Genomic DNA, 18,778 nt, shown 5'->3' on the forward strand with positions numbered 1-18,778 from the left:
CCACCAACACATCCAACAAAATTCGGTCTAACCCCTGGAATCTAAAGCTGAGTGCTTGGCCGCTGACCTTTCTGGCAAACTCGCCCCCTTTGGCTTGAGTTTTGTACACTAGAAAGGCAGCATGAATTGGACGTGATTTTTGTTCTTGTCTCAAGGCATGTTATCTTTATCGTGCCTGCACACAGCATGCAGCTGTCTCAAGGTCTCTGCTGCCCTACAGCTCTGCACTTATCAGTTCCTATCAAGATTGCTGGTCAACCCAGATGAGGGGTGGACGGATGGATTTATATAACATACGACTTCCAGTAAATATTAGCAGCTACATTCAGAAGCTCCCTTTTAGGTGGGTCTTTGTGTTGTGGGGGCACGTGTGTGGATACATTCTTCTAGGAAATTCTGCTGTGGAACCCAGGCCCAAGGAAATGCCATGAACGTCTGTTCCCCACTGACAGACCAGTGCAACTTCACTTTGGTTTCTCTCCTGTCAATTGCAACTCAAAATAAAGCAGCTATCAGGTGAAATACTAGCCAAAGGGGAGAGAGGTTAGGAGAGAGAAACGAGGAATGACAGGGACCTTTTCAGCTGAGAGCCATGAAGCGACACAGAGAGGATTTAACGCTGTCCCAGATGGCAGGAGCTGCAGAGGAGACAGTTCTCTGACCAGCAGGGGTGAGATTGTGCAAAGGGCCAGGGAGTAAGTGAAGGTATCAGGGAAGAGAGCCAGAGCCAGGGAGTTGGCTGGAATCATGTCTATGGAGGGTTTTAAACACAAAGAGGGGCAGTTTGGATCTAGCTCCTGAAATAGAAGAGGTGTTTGAAGAAGGGGTGGGGTGGGTGGATAATAATTTGTATATACGACATGAGGGTGAATTTGGCAGTAAGGATTCTCCTGGCCTGTCCGAGTCGCCCAGATGTGCCACTGTCCGATTACACCTAGGACAGGTCACCTTCCTGTTATAAAAGCAGTGGAGTCGTGTGTGACACTATGAACATGCCTCTTTGTGACATGCCCAGATCTTAGGCTAATGAAGGGAGCAGGATCTGACTACATTTTGATGACATACTGAAGTCAGTTTCTTAGATGTGATACCATTCAGCATCTAAACCAGGCTTTGCACTTATTTTAGATTAGATTTAAATAGTCTCTCCTGAAACACGTACAAAGCTGCAATCTGTGAGCACAGAACAGAGAAGCCTACATACTCTGTGTGATTGTGATCTGACACATTCATTTTCAGCAGGCAGCATGGCAAAACCAGGGTTATTTGGGGGGTTCTTCCTGGCCAGGTGTTAACATACTGACAACTCCTGTCAAAGGATCCTTTCATGTAGACATTCCCGGGCAGTCCCCAACACGCCTGGGAAATAACATTTTTCTGGAAGAGTAGAGGTGCATTATGGTAAGTTCTTCGGTAACACATGCTCTTATTATACCATGTTATGACATGGATAAATCTCTGTTAAATAGCAAAAACGATTGCCCTGCAGGCAAAAGAGCTGCAGCCGAACACAGACATGCCTCCACTGATAACCTTATCATGTCTTAACAGCTCCAGGATTGTCTTCAAAGATCCTTCAACAATAACAAGCTATTCTTTTAAGGAACTGTGTGCTGATAACTCAGAGAGAGCAGTAGTCTGTTTTATATCCCATTTCAATACTGCATACAATACATGGCTCTTTTCTTTAGCACAGATGTCCTATCACCTACCAGTCAATGTCCACTCAGTTCATGCATCTGCCATTTGCATGCCCTTTGCCTTCAGTAGGATTCTGGTGGGAGTGACCAGTTCCTTGCCTCTTAGAGTTATTCCTTTGAAAAGAGTAGGTATTTCTTTCTGAATTAGCCTGTTCACGGCCGCTATGCACCAGAACCCTCTATTTTAAAAAATGAATTATACTTTGCACGTACACAGCCTGATTTTCAAAAGGAAGAAGCCCAATATATTTTGCACTCACCATAATGCACGTGAAATTTCATATCTAGTTCAGATGCCAAAGTTAGACATCTAAGTGGTGATTTGCATGAGCTAATAATCTATTGCACTTGGATTTCTGTCCATAGTCCTGGGCTTCTGGACTTTTGAAAAAATGGACCCATGATAATTAGCACCTTTAAGATACCAAAGCACTTGACATGCATTCGTTAAGAATGTCTCATAGTACAGTGACATTTGCTCCTGGTTGCATTGCTTGCACTCCATATATATCAATAATCCTCAGATACATCTTCAGTCCAAGTGATTGTACTATGTTTTCATAGATTCATAGATTCCAAAGCCAGAAGGGACCATTGTGATCATCTAGTCTGACCTCTTATTTTCAAGGTTCTTGTCTCAGTTTGGAGAAATTGTGACTGCTTTTTCTTGTAAAAATTTGCTGTTCCCATTCAGATGAGAACTGGAAAGAAAGAAAGACAACAATGGCTTCCTGAAGGAGCTGTTGAACAAGCATTTTGAAAAACGTCTTGGACTTCTTCCAAAGGAGCTGTCCCTGGTCTAGGTGGAACATAGTCAAACTAAATGTAGATATTTGTCTTTACTCAGCATGCTTATCTAGTGGCTACATCAGGGGACTAGCTCCCAGGACACCTGGGTTCCACTCCTTTTCTAAGTTCCCAAGGTGGATTAATCTAGCACCAGAGAGACCTCCCTCTTAGGATTCCGTTTCTAATATAGACTAGATCTTAAATGTGTTCCCTGTTCCGTCACCTCCGTATTATTCCTTCCCTTTATTTTCGGTCCCTACTGTACCCTTTGGGTATTTATAGACCTTTAGCATCTTCCTTCCCACTAGCTTTATTATTAATGTCATTTCTCTCACTGAACAAAGGCAGAGACTGTCTTACACTGTGTTTGTACAGGAATGAGCACAACAGGGCCTCAGCCTAGCTGGAGCTTCTAGGAGCTACTGGGATAATTAATAGCAAATAATGGTAGTAGCACCAATCTGATGTAAACTGAGCCTGCTCTATCTGAAATATCTTGTAATCCAATTTTTGCCCTATCGATGCTATTTCTAATGCCAGAATTTTTTCATTTGTTGCAATGAAAATCAGACCTCAACCTGCTTAGATGTTTCTTCTCTGCTACTGCAACCTCCTTTCTTTAAGTCCAAGTAAATTCCAGAGTTGTAGGACTTATTGGAGGAGCCAAAATTGTGAAACACTGACAGCCTTTCACTATTCAAGCACATCTCTGAGCTAATCCCATGCATTTTTCCAGTGCCTGTCACACCCAAGAATCCCAGAGTGTAATGGGCTAGAGGTCACTTCCCCTATCTTCTGAAATGCAGCCATTTCTGGGGCGGGACAGAGCAGCCATTGTGCACCAGTGACAGAAAATAAAAACACTCCTGGGGGATGTAATCTGCTCTTGTGATAAGACTCTTTAATAACATCCATCCCGAGGTTGATATTTATCATCTATAGCTTAGGTCCAAGGAAGGGTTTTATAGAAACAGAGGTCGAAATCCCATTCGAATACTCCACACAAACCCAGGGAAGTCTGAGCTTGTCTGCAGTGTCAAACTGCACCGAGCTTTACCATTTACTGCCCTGCATCCTGAGCAGGGGAACAGAATTCCAAACCCCACTAAGGATGAAGCTACTTCATTGCTTATATCTACTGGCTTTGCTTCCTGTGACGGGGACAGGAGAAAAGCGAAGCACTTTGAGAGCCTAAAACCAAAATCGAATCTAAATATTCTGTGTGAAAAGGCCTAATGGAAACATCCCTTCCCCCTAGTTTTCCCTGTTCTGCAGAACCGCTAGGCGGATGTGTCCCAACAGATTCTGAACTGATAAAAATCTTATTTATCTTCAGCTGTTGACACAGAAGCGTCTAGACTTGCCTACTTCAGGAGGATTAGATCCAAGTGCTGCTGCTTTCTTTCTTGAAGGAAATGATTTGCCAAACAATTACTTTTTCCCCACTATCTCCCCCTGCAACCCCCTCCTCCTCCTTACATTCCAGTCTCCTCATTAGTCCTACTCAAGACGTGTCGGGGACTGCAGTCAATGGATCCCAATAAAGCCACTAGACTGGCAAGAGGGAGAGAGAGAGAAGAAAAGTGCTGCCGCAGGCTGCTAATTTCCTTGTACTCCCCAGCAAGCAGCTGTGGAGCTGCATCCCAGGACAGGTTTGGACAGATCACAGCAGAGAGGTGATAATAATGTGTCTGTCATTTTACTCAGACATGTAGGATCTTGCAAACCGCAAATACCGTTAACTGGCTCGGACGAATCTGTTACAACAGATCCTGGAAGACATGCCGACTGCAGGGCTTTTTTCTTTCTAATTTTTTTAATAACCATTTTTTAATCATTGGTCTTTATAATTTCTCAGTGAGCTGGAAATTCCATCACAAGTTACTTTGTTTCCCTTTTAGCGTGAGCAAGGCTGTGGATATGTCCAGGGCATCGTGTGCACTGTATCGGGAGATGTACACAAGACTTACACGGACTGTCTATAAAACTAGAAAGTCCCAGTCCCGTCTGACCCCACTTCCCATCCACTTTGTCCATCCCTCCAGAAGAAAAGAAGTGGAGTTAGTGGCCGTTAATGATCAAGTTGAAGGGAACAATCTCAGGTCTTTCACACTGAGCTGCTTGGTTCTGGACACTGGTGATCACAGGACGGCTACAAGTGAATGTTTAAACGAGCAGGACAGTAAAAGGTTGGGAATATAAAGGGGATGTAACAATACCTAGCTCCTGTTTTCCTCCATAGGCTCAGAGCTCTGTACAAAAGGTCGTCAGTAGCATTATCCCCATTTTATGGAATGGGGAAACTGAGGCATAAAGAAGGGCAGTGACTTGCCCCAAGGCCACCCAGCAGAGCTGGGAGTAGAATCCAGGACTCCTGAGGATCATACGTCTTTCCAAAATCTCCCCTGGCTGCACCTATACAGTGGGTACAGGTTCCACCCAGCTGTGGGCATTGCTAGCCTCACCTTTAACTCTAATGTAACGTAGCTCTCGCAATAAACAGATTGTCATAAAATTGCCTCTTCACCCGGAAGTCTTCATGGACGCAGAGACACAAAGGTGTGCGGAGCATCCTAGCTTTGAAAGGCCCCCGTGGGCTCTTCCCAAAGCGGCAGGACCCAGGGTCTCCTCTATGTATACTGCAGTTGTTTGCCTAGCCAAAATCTCCTCACGCAGAAGAGGGCTCTGCTCCGAACAAACACAAGGGGAGCAGGGAGACGTCACAAGGATCCCCATGCCGAGATCACCTCAGCTCATCCCCTCAGAGGGTGGGCTTTGCTCTGCCCAAGGGCTCACTCCACACCTGGGGGATCTGCAGGAGGACCTGTGACCGCCAAACCCAGCTCTCATAGGGCTGTTATCAGAGACTCCCCAAGGCTGCACCCACCTGCTGCACCCCAGATCTATTAGCAGGACCACAAATGAATAGATTTCTTGTTCTTCAGCCTGCATTTTTCTGTGCTTACTATCCTGCTATTACTCCTAATTACAGTCCCATAGTTCACCCTAATTGATTTCCCTCCCTCCCTGACATTTTACACCTTTTAAATACCTGTCGACTGGGCTCACATCCTCTCTTACTCACTGCTTGGCCGAGCCAAGCGTACTCGGTTCTTTTCAAATCTTTCCAGTACGTCCGACTCACTCTCTGTCTGGCTACTTTAACCATGTGACCAAGTCTGCACACAGGCCAAGTGCCACTCAGAAGCAAGCAGAAAACCCAGCAATGCCATTGTTTTGGGATGTGCCGGGGAACTCGTGGGGGTAAAGAGTGAAGAGATATGTTTGGGGGAAGCTGAACACGCTGGTGCAAAAACACAGGGCAACAGAATCTGACCTGGGAGTCGGATCCTAATTAATCTTTAGCAGCTAGCGCTCCCTGAACAGAGACTGGGGGCCCACAGTGCATTGTCACAGATAGCCTTTGCCCCAAAGACCTTACAATCTAAATAGAGAGAGGAGGAAGTATTATTATTATTATTTATTATTTATTATTGCCCCATTTTACTGATGGGGAAACTAAGGGGCAGAGAGATTTTTCCAAGGTTCCCAGGTAGTCGGTGGCAGAGCCGGGAACTCAGACCAGCTCTCCTTGGTGCATTCTGACACTATCAGCTCAGCACTGACACCACCTGCCTGTCGTTCCCAAGCTGTGAGGCTCCAGGGGGGTGAAAGAGCCTCAGGGCTTCCACGCATTTCCTGCATCGCTGGGAAGTGCCCCCATCTCCATTGCATGGTGGGTTCCATGAGCACTTGGTATTTTCCAGTTTGGATTCAGAAAGGCACTTGAAAGCCATAGAGAGAATTATTGTGACATGTCCTTTTAGTTAAGAATGAAACTTCTGGGTTCAAGTAATGGCCCCCCCCCTTCTAGAAGAGAGGTCTACAGGCTGAGTACAGAGCAGCCCTTCTGAAATGAAATTCTGGCTTGCAAAGCATTGAGATCGGAGCTATTTGCTGAGCAAGACCAATTCTCCAGCCCTCCGGTACACCTCTCCCCCAAGATCTGCCTGGTGGTGACACACTAAGTGATATTAATGGCAGGTACATTTAGGACCAATGGAAGGAAACACTTCTTCACATAGCATGTATTCAAACTGTGGAACTTGCTGTTGGAGATGCTGTAGTTGATTTTACACAAGGCTGGATTTGCACCTATGCAGACTTAAAAAAAGGCATCCAAGCTCATGCTTCAGGACATCCGCTGACCACTCCAGGGGTCAGGAAGGAGTATTCCCCTAACAGCATTGCACAAAGGGGCAGGTGCACTATGGTTCATTTTGTTTGCCCCCCAGCATAGCCTCGGATATAGATCCCCACTGGAGCTAATGGATCGATGCTCTGATCTAGGACGGTGCATCCTACGTTTCTAAACATGAGATCAAGTGCTCTTGCATTATCCTCCACTGGACACATACGTGTTATTACTGAATTCCAGGCTGTGTATTTATCTTTACTTGGTCAGGCTACTCAGGAACCATAAAGGAGTCACGGTACGTCTCAAGCTCAAAGGGCACAGCAGACTTTGTGCATGGAGCACACGTTGGCCCGTGGGGGAGATGACTCTTGTGTGTGCTGTTTTGCTCTGCTCTGTAGCACAGCTGGGATTAGGGAAAGGCTCCTGCACACCAGCGTTGTGCTGCTGATTTGAGAGGTTAAGTGGCTTTTCCTCCGAACTGTACTTTGTAAATTTGGATACTATGTCCAAGGAGCTTTTTGTTCTTTTTGTAATTGCACCAAATTCCCAGTTTATAGGTACAGGCTTCCTATCAGCAACAAGAACCCCAAATCGCTAACACCGAGACGATGATAACTGAAGCATACACATACCAGCCTCCTTCTCCCGCTGCATATACAACGTTGGCCCGCTCTGTGTCCCTGCTCACCATTGTTGGAGCCAGAGACATCCCCTGTGCCGCTTCTGACATCTGACGGCTTCCTTTTGTATCTTCCTGCCTGACTCTCCAGGTGGTTTCAAACCTCAGCAGGAAACAGGTGTCCCTGAACTTCTCTGCAGCTTGATAATGCTGCAGAATTTGGAGTGTGGGAGAGAGGCTGATCAGCTGCAGGCTGCCATGTAAATAAAGAGGGCTCAGTCTGACACCACTGGAATCTATCTGAAGTTTGTGTTTGAAGTCAGAATCAGGCCCTAAATGAATTGGCTGATATAGGAGAGAGACAGAGGTGAGCGAATGGCCCAGAAAATTCCTGCATTTCAATCACTGGCACAAGGTGTAAATCCAAGGAACCTAGTTAATAAACAAGATTTAAGATGATTTTGCTTTGGCAAGTAAAACAGTGGGAGCAGGCATTCAACCATTTGCATAGCAGATGTCAGCTTCCTGCCACAGGCCCCCTAAGTATGTGGGTCAACACATAGTAAGATACAGTCCCTGCCCTCAAAGAGCTTACAATTTAAATAGACAAGACAGACAAATGGCAGAAAAAGAAGTGATTTTTATCCCCATTCTACAGATGGGAAACTGAGACCCAGAAAGACAAGTGGCATGCTCAAGATAGCTTCAGAGTGCCAGCTTGGTCAGCAGCTGAGGTCTGGGGTGAACATTGTCTCCTTCCTTCAATAACAACATCCTCCCCAGGACCATGATGGAGAGGTACAGCTTCTGTGCCAGAGCTGGGGTCTGATTCTCTAGTGCCTGCACCATGTGCCATGGTCATATACACCTGAGCGAAGAGAGTGCAAAGTGCTAGTGTAAACCATTATCAAGGCCAGGCAATGGAGAATCAGGTCCACAATGCTGGACTGGATGGACCCTTCATCTGTTCGGGGTCATCAGGGAATGCAGGGACAAGTCCTGATCTGAAGGAAGAGGGTAGCTCTTTTTCAGTGAGGCTGTGGGAGGCCAAAGACCCTATTAACGGTTCTGCTGGCTTTGGTGTGGGCGATAATGTTTTTAGAGGGGAGGGAAGCAGCAGTCAGTCTAAAATTGTACTTGAGAAAAATACTAATTATCTATCAGTTACCAGCTGGCTGGCGTAGCAAGGGGGCTGAATGTGAGAAAACAGCCGAGAGCGGCTCCCGGCTCTAGCATGTACAGGCAGCTCCAGGCAACGGAGAGTCCTGACAGCTTCCAACAAGCAGGTAGGCGCCCTGCATGCCCTGTCTTGTACTACTACAGATCCACTCCCTTCCTCCCACCCCAGGAAACAAGCCACCAGAGGGGCCTTCCAAGGCACAGAAAAAAATCTCATTTTCAGGGTCTGGCCCACCTCATGGCCCTCCGCTGACAAAGAGATTGTTAGAAAAAACAACCTGGCTCCAAGGTTTTGCATAAAATACAACAACAGCTTTATTTCAAAAGAATTGTGCTAAGAGACAGAAACCACTGGGGCTTTGCTGAGAGACAGGTTTGGTCTGACGGTCAGGGCACAGGACAGGCACTCCCAGGTCACACGCATCTTCTGCAGGAGATTCCCATGGAGAAGCCCTAAAGAAACATTTTCTGACCCACATAAGCCCTCAATTTGTAACTGAAGCCTTGGTCCCTTTCTCCATTATTCCCTTTCAGAGATTCATAAATTCACAGATTTTAAGGGCTGAATTACGATTTTGTCTGACCTCCCTCATAGCACAGGCCAGGGAACCTTGCCAGTAATTCCTGCGCTGAGCCCATCATTTATGCTTGAGCTAGAGCTTATCTTTAGAAAGATAGCCAGCCTCCATTGAGATGTTTCAAGTGTTGGAGAAACACAACCTTTGGTAAGTTGTTCTTACGGTTAGTTATTCTCACTGTTAAAGATTTGCACCTTATTTCTAGTCTGAATTGTCTAGCTTCAGCTTCCAAGCATTGGATCACATTATGCTTTTTAATTCTAATTAAAGAGCCCCGTGCTACCAGAAATCTTCTCCCACGCAAGTACTTGAAATAGCAGTACGTCAAAGCACACTATGCAACTTTTAGTGTGTGGTACCAGGATCCACATGGCCACTTAGTGCATGGCAAGCTGGTCACTGCAGATTTAAACCCAGACTTGCTGGGCACTATTCCTCTGTGTAGAGATGCTCTCAGTCAAATGCCTTACAGAAGTTTAAGTATATTATGTCAACACAGTTACCTTTATCAACCAAACCTGTGTTCTCATCAAAACACAACATCAAAGACCTATTGACAAGACCTATTTTCCATAAATCCATATTGACTGGTATTCATGACGCTAGCCCCTTTTAATTCTTTACTGATTGTATCCCCATATCAGCCTACCCATGATTATGCCTTGGATCATTGTCAGGCTAACTGGCCAAGATGGTCTTTGCTCATTCACTGGCTTTTTCTTTTTTCTCTCCAGTCCAGTGCTCCAAGATTTATTAAAAATTAACACTAGTGGTTCAGAGAACTCTTTGGCCGATTCTTTTAAGGCTCATGGGAACAATTTATATGGTCCTGTTGATTTTAAAATGTTTAACTTTAATAGTTGTTGTTTACAATCCTTCCTAGCATTGATGGAATAGAAAACATTTCTTTATCTCTATAAGATATGAAAACATCTTGCTTCTTTCTGAATAGAGAATAGAAATATTTGTTGACTACTACTTTCTGCATCATGATTAATAATTTTGCCATCTTTGTTTAGTATCAGAATTATAGCAGTACTAGGATTTCATTTGTTCCTGATATATTTAAAGAAATCTTTCATGCTGTCCTCAACCCCACTGGCCATAGAGTTTTCATTGATACCTTTAGCTTCCCATATCAATTGTCTGCATTTCCTAACTGTTGATTAGTACTTCTTTGGTCAAGACTATCTGCTGTTTGCATATAGCAAGTGAAATAAGACTGTGATCACTTGATTCAATTGTAATCATTTTCTTTGCACAAATACTCATTCTCCAGTCTTGTATCCAGTGGGGAAATAAAGTATGCAGTCTAGTGGAGAGAAAACAGACCTGGAAAATAATCTCTTTCTTTTAACAGAAAATACAAAATTACAAAATTCAGACACTTTGTCAATCAGACAATGGTGCAATCTGGGATGAGTTTCGCTGCCACCGTTACAATGGTCACTGCAGAGTCACATGGGAACTTATGCTCCCTCTAGCAACACAGCTGATGTTTAGAACCAAGCATCTGCCACAATTTTCACTGTCCAAAATACAGGGAAATGATAGGCCTGATTCTGAACTCACACAGGTTTTACATGTTGTAACTATACAAACTTTAGTGGAGTTACTCCAAATTGACATATGAGAGCAGAATCAGATTTTATCCATCTCACATATTCATTCCACATATTCATTCTTTCATTGTGGTATCAAAGTGCCTACAACTTCCTGGAGGCTAATTTTCAAACACGTATTTGAGCCATATGGGCTTACATGCTTTGTTCAGGTGTTAAAGCTGATTTGGGCCCTTGAATGCATGGCTGGGGATGATAATTTGGGGTTCCAAACATGAAAACTAGCCTGTCATGTTAGTCATTCCCCCTCAGCACAGATCAGCTCCATTCCAAGTGTAAACCAGGGTTGCAGCCAACACAGTGTGCTATGCTGAAACAGTCTGGGACTTTCATTCTAAGCGGAATTCTACTGAATCTGAATGAAATGCAAGCAGTTTCCACAGTGCTTCCCGTGAGATAAGAATATTCTGATTTAGATCATTTGTCCTGCGCTAGTGCAAGGTCCTGGGAAGATCCCAGCTTCCTGAGCAGGGCTCTGTAATAATTGTAGAACTGAATATTCCGCAAAAGAATCCACCCTAGCTTTTACGTGGAGCCCAGTGCATGATGGCAGAGGACTTTGGTAGTATAAACAGTGCTGTGTGGATGCCCATGCAGTGGAGACATCATCAATGAAGCTGAGAGTGCCCGGATCTCTAGTGATAGAGAACACGATCACCAGTCCCGGAAACAGAGCTTCCACTAACCTGGGACACAACAGTCAGCAACAAAGCTGATATCGATAGAAAAATGGCACTGAAACAGAATGAGGGATGTGATGCAGTCAGTGGCTGCGCGCCGTAGGGGACGAGCCCAAAGCACTTGTTTCTGTGCTGCTCTGTCCTTAAATGTTCCTGCTGCAAGTGTGAAAAATCGGGATGGGGGTGGGGGTAATAGGAGCCTATATAAGAAAAAGAACCCAAAATCAGGACAGTCCCTATAAAATCGGGCCATCTGGTCACCCTAGCTGCTGTTATTGTGGAAATGATGTCGCATTGGCTATATACACAGTGTGTGTATTCCAGGCACAAATCCTATGATAAGTGAGCATTTGAGAGCAGGAAAAGGGCATTTTCCTAATGGTTCATTCAATTGTGATCAGTGGATGCTCCTTCAGCAGGTGTTATCCCTTGATTCACATGTACTGAACAGCTCCTGTCCTCAGCTCTGTGTCTGTGTGTATTAATGTCAGGAGTATTGTAAGAATCCAGGAGGGCATTCTCTGATATCCGGGATCTGTCCCTGTCCCAGTGAATCCAGCTGGCTAGCACAGGCTGGACCACCTCTGGCTTTTCATTGTCTTTCAAGAGTTTGTAGCTGATACACTCCGCTTGCATCGCTGATGGGAACTACCAGACCAAGTAGGCTACGGAATCCCCCTTGGAAATGCTGAATTTATTTTCTTTGCTGTTTGCCACCAGGCTGATTATTAGTATCTCACCTGCACTGTCAGGGGAGGGGATGTCAAACTGCAGGCCTCACGAGTAAAGCAGCCCTGCCTTTTGTATCTGACCAAACCATGCTCGATGACCACCATGCTACCCCAGATCCATGGGGTGGCTCCCAGCTCACGGGAGTGACCAAGGAGGGAGGAATCTCAGAGATGAGACCAATCACAGTAGCCTCCGTTTGTTTTCCATTTGGCATCTCTTCCTTTTGAACATCCCCATCAAAGAACCAGGGTTTGGGCAGAAAATTCCATCTTTCATCCAAATCCGGCCCTACCGATTTACCTAGGTTCTTATCTGGCTCCTATCACAGTCCTGAGTCCCTCCGCTAGCTGCGCAATTCCTACTGACCTTCACTCTTCGCTGAGGAAGCTTCCCCTCAAGGGAAGAGGAACAGGCTAAGGTTGTTTCTTACCCTCAAGGCCTAGTGTTAATCCCAGACCTAATCCAGAGAGATACCCCGTTGTTAATCTACACTTCACTGACCCAGAGAGGGGCAGGGGATACACTGCCATCCAGACACCCTGTCCTCTTCACTGGAATGCTGGTCAAGTACAGCTTCCCCAGAAAATGTTTTGGCCGGCTCCTCGGCTCAGTGGTTCTATGCTATTTACACCAGAGCATCTGGCCCTTTACGCCAAGCCATGAAGTAAGTGATGATCCCTTGAAACCCAGATTTATTTTTGGTTTGCTTTAGAAGCTCTGTTGCTGTCTTAGAGCAGCTGCTGAAGACTGAGTGGTCAGTGCAGTGCCATACGGATTTACCTTGCGTTTGCTTTATTTTACACCCCAATGGCTCCTTATTCTTTGCCGATACCAGGACCCACATATTTTGGCGTAGAATTGCTGGGAGATCATTCGGACGAGAGCTCGTTGTGTGCTGAGGGCTGCCAGTGCTACGGGCACTGGGATGGGAGTTCCCTACATCAGCGCTGTGCTGGGCATGCTTCATCTCCCTTCCCTGCTCACCTGGGAGCCCCGCAGAGGTGACCCCTCACTGCTCTCCCTATTCATTTTCATGGGGCAGCTTGGCTGTCTAGAATTACAAAACAAACTGCTGGGAGACAGCTGTTATAAATCACCTTTTTAACTCCTTCTCCGCCACGCTCCCGCTAGGCAATATTCCGTGTGCACTTTCCATTCCCACATGCAGCAGCTAGAGGGGTGGCACATATTGGACTGACAGAAACAGAATAGGAACTGCAGCTATTTGGGGTTTTAACGCTCTTAGCCCATACATTAAGCAGCTGGAAGATAACTTTTTGTCCATCATTAAAAGGCCTTTCACAGTAATTAAACACATCAGCTTCCAAAAATAAGTCATTATCACACGTAGGGCTGATACATGTTGCTCATGATCTGCTGTGCTGGTTTGGTAGCATGGTCAAATCATAACCCTACAGGAAACCCCTTTGCTCCCTTTCTATGTCATCTGTCTCACCTCAGTCTTTATCCCCTGGCAGGCATTCCCCCAGGGAAAGGAGTTCTGTCTATAAGATGCATCTATTTTCCCAGGCGTTTCTTGGTGGGTGGGATCTGAGTGGGTGCTTTAGTTGCACTGGGAGTTTTTCTGTGAATACTTTGTTTCCAGAGAAAGGTCTAGGACAGAAATGTTTTAAAAATAAATAAGTGTAAATATTTTTTTTCTTTATGGGCCATGTTTATGCAAAAGCCCCATGACATGAATTTAGGACCTAACCGCTGATGAGAAAAACAGCACCCTTCTTCTCTCAGTAATTTCCATGTCCCTTGTTCTGCTGAGATGACACTTTTCATTGACCTCAAGACATGCTGTGAAAGCCATCTCTTTGATAGGGCTGAGTGGCTGGCTTTTGGGGTACTTGTATGCAACTGTGTTATCTACTGACTGCCCTGTTCATTTTTCTTATTATGTGACGTTGCTGAATGATATTTTTGTGGCTGTAAATTTAGAGTGTGAGTGGTTCATTTGCTATTACAAATCAACAGAAATAAAAAAATATGAAAAATTTAGGGTTCTACTGTGTCTGGAAATAAATCCTGAAAATAAACCCTGCTATTTCCCAAAGTTTTGCTTGTCAGGCTTGAGTTATATTTGCTGCCTCTAAAGCTGGCAACCAAAATACCCTCTGTTGACTATCAACCAACCACACATTTTGCAGCTGACATTGCAACGTCCGCGGCATATAAACATGCACTGTGTATCCTTCTGTGAATTGATACAGAGACAGTAAAGGGTTTGATGCAGATTCATTGCAAACATTTCTACAGACACACATGCATCTCTCTACTGAAGTCAAGAAGAACTCATGCAACTTACTGTCCAAGTGGCAGACTTGGCTGTGCTGGATTGCTGGAAAGTCACCTCAAAGTGGTGGGGCCCAGGGTAGTCAGCGTTGGAGGGGATGACAGGAGCTGGGGACATGGCATCAAAGGTAGAGCTGGGCTGCGAGTAGGGAGAATGCGTTGGGACATTGGAGGGGTGCTCAGAGTTGTACGGGCTGGTGGAAGCTGCTCTGCTGCCGATGCTCTGATCCATGCTGCTGTTCAGCAAATTAAACTGGGACTGGAGGAAGGGAAAAGGGGAGGGGGGGGGGGAAAGAAAACATCAGCCAGTTTAGAGACAATGAAATCTCAGCTACACTTCTCCAGGACTTCAGGTGTCCTGTTACAGCCTCCTTAAAGGGCCAGCGCACTGGAACGTTAGCTGAAATACCTCCTCTGGGTTGGTTTGTTTTTAAAACAGGTCACCACTTGTGAAAGGGATAAAACCTGACACATTGACATCACCCCCTTTTGTCAGCTTCATCCATAATGGAGGCAGCCAGGTGCCAAGATTCCTGGATTGCCAGTGCCCTTAACAGTGCAAAACCACCTCTTTCGCTAGCAGGGAAATCATCGCTTAGCTAGGGAGAGACATATATTTGCTGTTTTCTGCTACTCCCCTTATGGGACTGGCCTATTGACTAGAAAATTATAATAATCTTAGCGCTCACCCTACAGAATCCACCAATACTACAGAACTCCATAGGATGCCTGAACATGTGACGGAAAGGCTCTCATCCTCTGTTAAGTTCTGGAGATGTTCAGAGGGATTTCTATAGATCCCCGTTGGTTCCATCAGGGACCTTTCTGTAAGGGCTCATTCACTTCCATTTCAAATCTCAGAACTTTCAGTTCATGTGGGACTAAACCAACCCCCAAGCCTGAGCCAAACACTCCCAAACTTCACACAGGAACTCAGGTCAGGAACCAAACATTGCAAATGGCTCCTATCTTTCTAAAGGGCTGAACCAAACCCCCAGATTCCAGCCACCCTAAGTTTTGTGGGGTTTGAACTCTGGATCTCTTTTGGGCCCACCTTAGCTACAGAGAAGCCCCATCCCAGAAGCTCAGCAGTAGCCAGACTTTACACTATTTCATAGAAGAAAGAAAGATTGATTAGTAAACTGAAAACAAAATAATCAGTTCTGAAGAGAGACTGATGCTGAAGCCTTGAATTTACCTTCCAGCCTTTCTGATTATCTTTCTTCCCAGGGTTTGTTCATTGCCTGAGATGCCTGTGTGTAAAAACAGGGGCTTCCACCCCCCAGTCACTACCCATCTACCCTCCCATCGGATCCCACCGTGATGCCTGTGCGTATGTGCGTATTCCCATAGCAAAGCAGTGAAATGCCACAAGTGCAGGATTGTGCCTTCACTGCAGACTCCATCAGGAGACGGAGCCAGGCTGGAAGAGCGAGGAGAGTCCTTAAAGCACATGCATGCCCAGTACTCAGGAACAAAACGCTCACGTGTGTGGAGTAAAACACTCCCTGCGCCCCACTTCACTCCAGAAGAGTCACCTTGACTGAATTACTCTGGTGGCTGGAATGTGAGTGCGGAGCCCATGGCTCCAGTCTCCATGCACACGCTGCGCTCCGTTAGCAATGGTATCACACGGAGCCAGCACAGGGTTTTAAAAGGATCCACTCCGCTGCAAAGAGCTGCCTTCAAGCTATGACCCACCAAGTGGATTCATTGTTATCAGCTCCGGGAAGCAAGGCTGTGGCAATCTGCTATCTACGCAGATACACTGTGGAGACACATCGAAGTGATAACAGAGGGAAATAGGAGGGTCTGGTGACCAGGGTACAGGGCTGGAGTCAGGACTCATGGGCTTGATTCCTGTCCATAAACTAGCTGTGCTGGGTTATGCTGAACACAGACACATCAACAAATAAGCTGCTGTGGGGCCAGCCGGTTAGTTACATGTATCTCACCTGTCACATCCGCTTGGTTAGCAATTGTGGCTCATGTTTAGTTTATATCATTATCCAAACTACTGGAATACACCTTATTTCTTCTTTCATTCCCTCCTTTCTCTTCCAGCTTTACTCCTTCTTCAGGCACTTTTCCTTCTTCATTTCCCCTCCCAGATTTATTTAACTTCCCGCATTTTTTTTCTAGCTGTTCCCAATTCTTCCCATCAGGAGAGTGACACTGATTAGACAAACTCTTCGTCATGTGTCTCTTTCCTCCGCTTGCCATCACATCGCAGGCTGATTGTGCTCCCCGCAGTTAGTCTGACACCACTGACAGCATTTAATGCCAAAAGCCCAGCCGTAGCCCATGCAGATGATACTGAGGGATCGCAAAGAATCATCAAACTCTTGACTCTAGTCCCTTTGGAACAACCTGTGGGTGAAACCCACAACCATGATTCCGCTGCCCCCAAAGCAACGGAGACCACTCGGGAGCTGTAAGAAATTTAGGAGAAAATAACTTTGAAAAGTCTCTATCTCCTGGTAACTGCAGCGTGCCCAGAACCAGACAGCGACGTGTGTACATGTACACACATGCTGCAAAACACAGCTTCTGGGCTCAGCCCAGGGAAACCTTGGCAGCCAGCCTAATAACAAAGTCAAGGGTAGGCTGGAGCAAAGGTCACCACTGTTCCAAAGCGGGACAGAATGCATTTCCCTGCGGGGGAGCGCAGCGAGCAGTGATATATTGCATGGACAGCTCTGGGACTTCTAAGCACCAGGGGGAGGCGGACTTCTAAGCACCACTTTCCCAGCCACTTGGACTTTGGGCACCTATTGTCTGACCTTTCAAAGTGCTGCGCCTACTGGGGCACCTTTCCTAGGCATCCTGCACCATGTCCTGTCAGCCCTCCATGACATCAGGGGGCGGAGGGGGAGAGGGGAGGATGCAATTGGCTGCTGCATTCAGTTCCATAAGGCCGACTGAATCAAATATATTGGACAAAACGACCCAGATTGGTAGGTGGGACTTTCTGCAAGAAGATGCAATTGCTGGCCAATGGCAAGGCCTCACTGTAGCAGTGAAACAAAGGTGGGGTTTGCTGGAGGTTCATTCGCAGCAGGCACTGTCATGAATCATCTTTGGGGATTGAACTGAGGACCTCCAGCACCATGTCTACCACTTGTTCTAAAGGACTCTAGCTGATAGCTGTAGTTCAGTCATTCCCTCAATGGATGAGGTCCCTTTGTTAAACATGACATTTAATAATCATTTGCTAACAGAAATTACTGTGTGTCTTGCTTAGGGGCACTTTTGAGCTGTGAAAATGTGAGTCTGATGCTGCTTGTTAACCCAGACGGACACACAGAGATGGACACACGCACACACGCATTCTCCCTCTCCGGTAATTAACCTCGCTCTTGACCTGTCATGACCCCATTATGTCGTGATGCCCACTCCCAGGCACCAGAGTGACATTTCACTTCTTGGTTTTTGGACTAACTCCCATTGAAGGGACACCACAGACACCAGTTTGCCTCCTGATTTAACTTTCACCCCACATACTATTTTCAAAGCGACTACTGATTGTGGATGCCTGAGTTAAAGGGACCTGATTTTCAGAGGGGGATGCTTGCTTGGCACTTTCTGGAAATCAGGCCCTTTGAGATGTCTCAACGTGAGGACTCAAAATCACTGGTCCCTGTTGAAAATCTTGGACTTAACGACAAACAGAAATTCTTTATCTACCCTGTGCTCATACAAAGCTTTCCGGTCATGCAATCGAGTATAGCAGGAGAGATCATCTCCCACTGATTGTCTGAAAAGCAGCCCCCCCTGCTATCTCCCAGAAACATACACTAAAGCCTAAATGATTCCGAACGGGTTAGAGCTGCAAACCGGAGAAATCTAGGTCTGACTGTCCAAAGAATAAGGACCAGGAAATCAGGGCAGAATACAACTGTTACTTCTGCCAGTCCAGACCTCCAAATGGGCTTTATGGCTCAGATGTCGCCAACCAAACCTCATCACAGCCCTCAGGTGCTCAGGAGCTATGCAGAAGGGGCTGTGTCAGCAGATATATCAATAGACCCTGCTCCTGAAGTCAGTGGCAAACTCCTGTTGATTTCACAGGGATGAGAAAGAGGAGAGTTGCACAATATTTCACACCAGAACAGGACAAAGGATCCTTCTCTTAAATGAAATCTCCTCTTTCTCTGTCTCTGTTAGGAGATGCATGCATGCATCTATGGGACAGGAAACCCTCAGAATCAGGGAGAAGGTGGATAAACTGGCTCTATTTGTGGGATCACACTGAAAAAGAAAGTAATACTCCTAAATATAAAAATATCAAGGGGGGGGGCTGGAGAAAACACCCCACGCCTGCCCCACCAGTCCACTGGTTAAACCATGGAACAACCCCCGTCTCACAGCCATTTTTTG

General features: G+C 45.9%; 1 protein-coding gene across 6 annotated transcripts in view; it reads right to left on the reverse strand.

Annotated features, from left to right (window-relative positions):
- TP73 (tumor protein p73) overlaps positions 1-18,778 on the reverse strand; it is an 80,380-nt gene that overhangs the window by 19,849 nt on the left and 41,753 nt on the right. For all 6 annotated transcript variants that reach the window (XM_044996208.1, XM_044996210.1, XM_044996206.1 and 3 more), the window contains one exon: positions 14,412-14,657. In XM_044996208.1, the coding sequence (XP_044852143.1) occupies positions 14,412-14,657 (246 nt within the window). The remainder of the gene's footprint in view (positions 1-14,411; positions 14,658-18,778) is intronic.

This window comes from Mauremys mutica, chromosome 21, assembly GCF_020497125.1.
Source record: "Mauremys mutica isolate MM-2020 ecotype Southern chromosome 21, ASM2049712v1, whole genome shotgun sequence".
In the NCBI taxonomy this organism is placed as follows: domain Eukaryota; kingdom Metazoa; phylum Chordata; order Testudines; family Geoemydidae; genus Mauremys; species Mauremys mutica.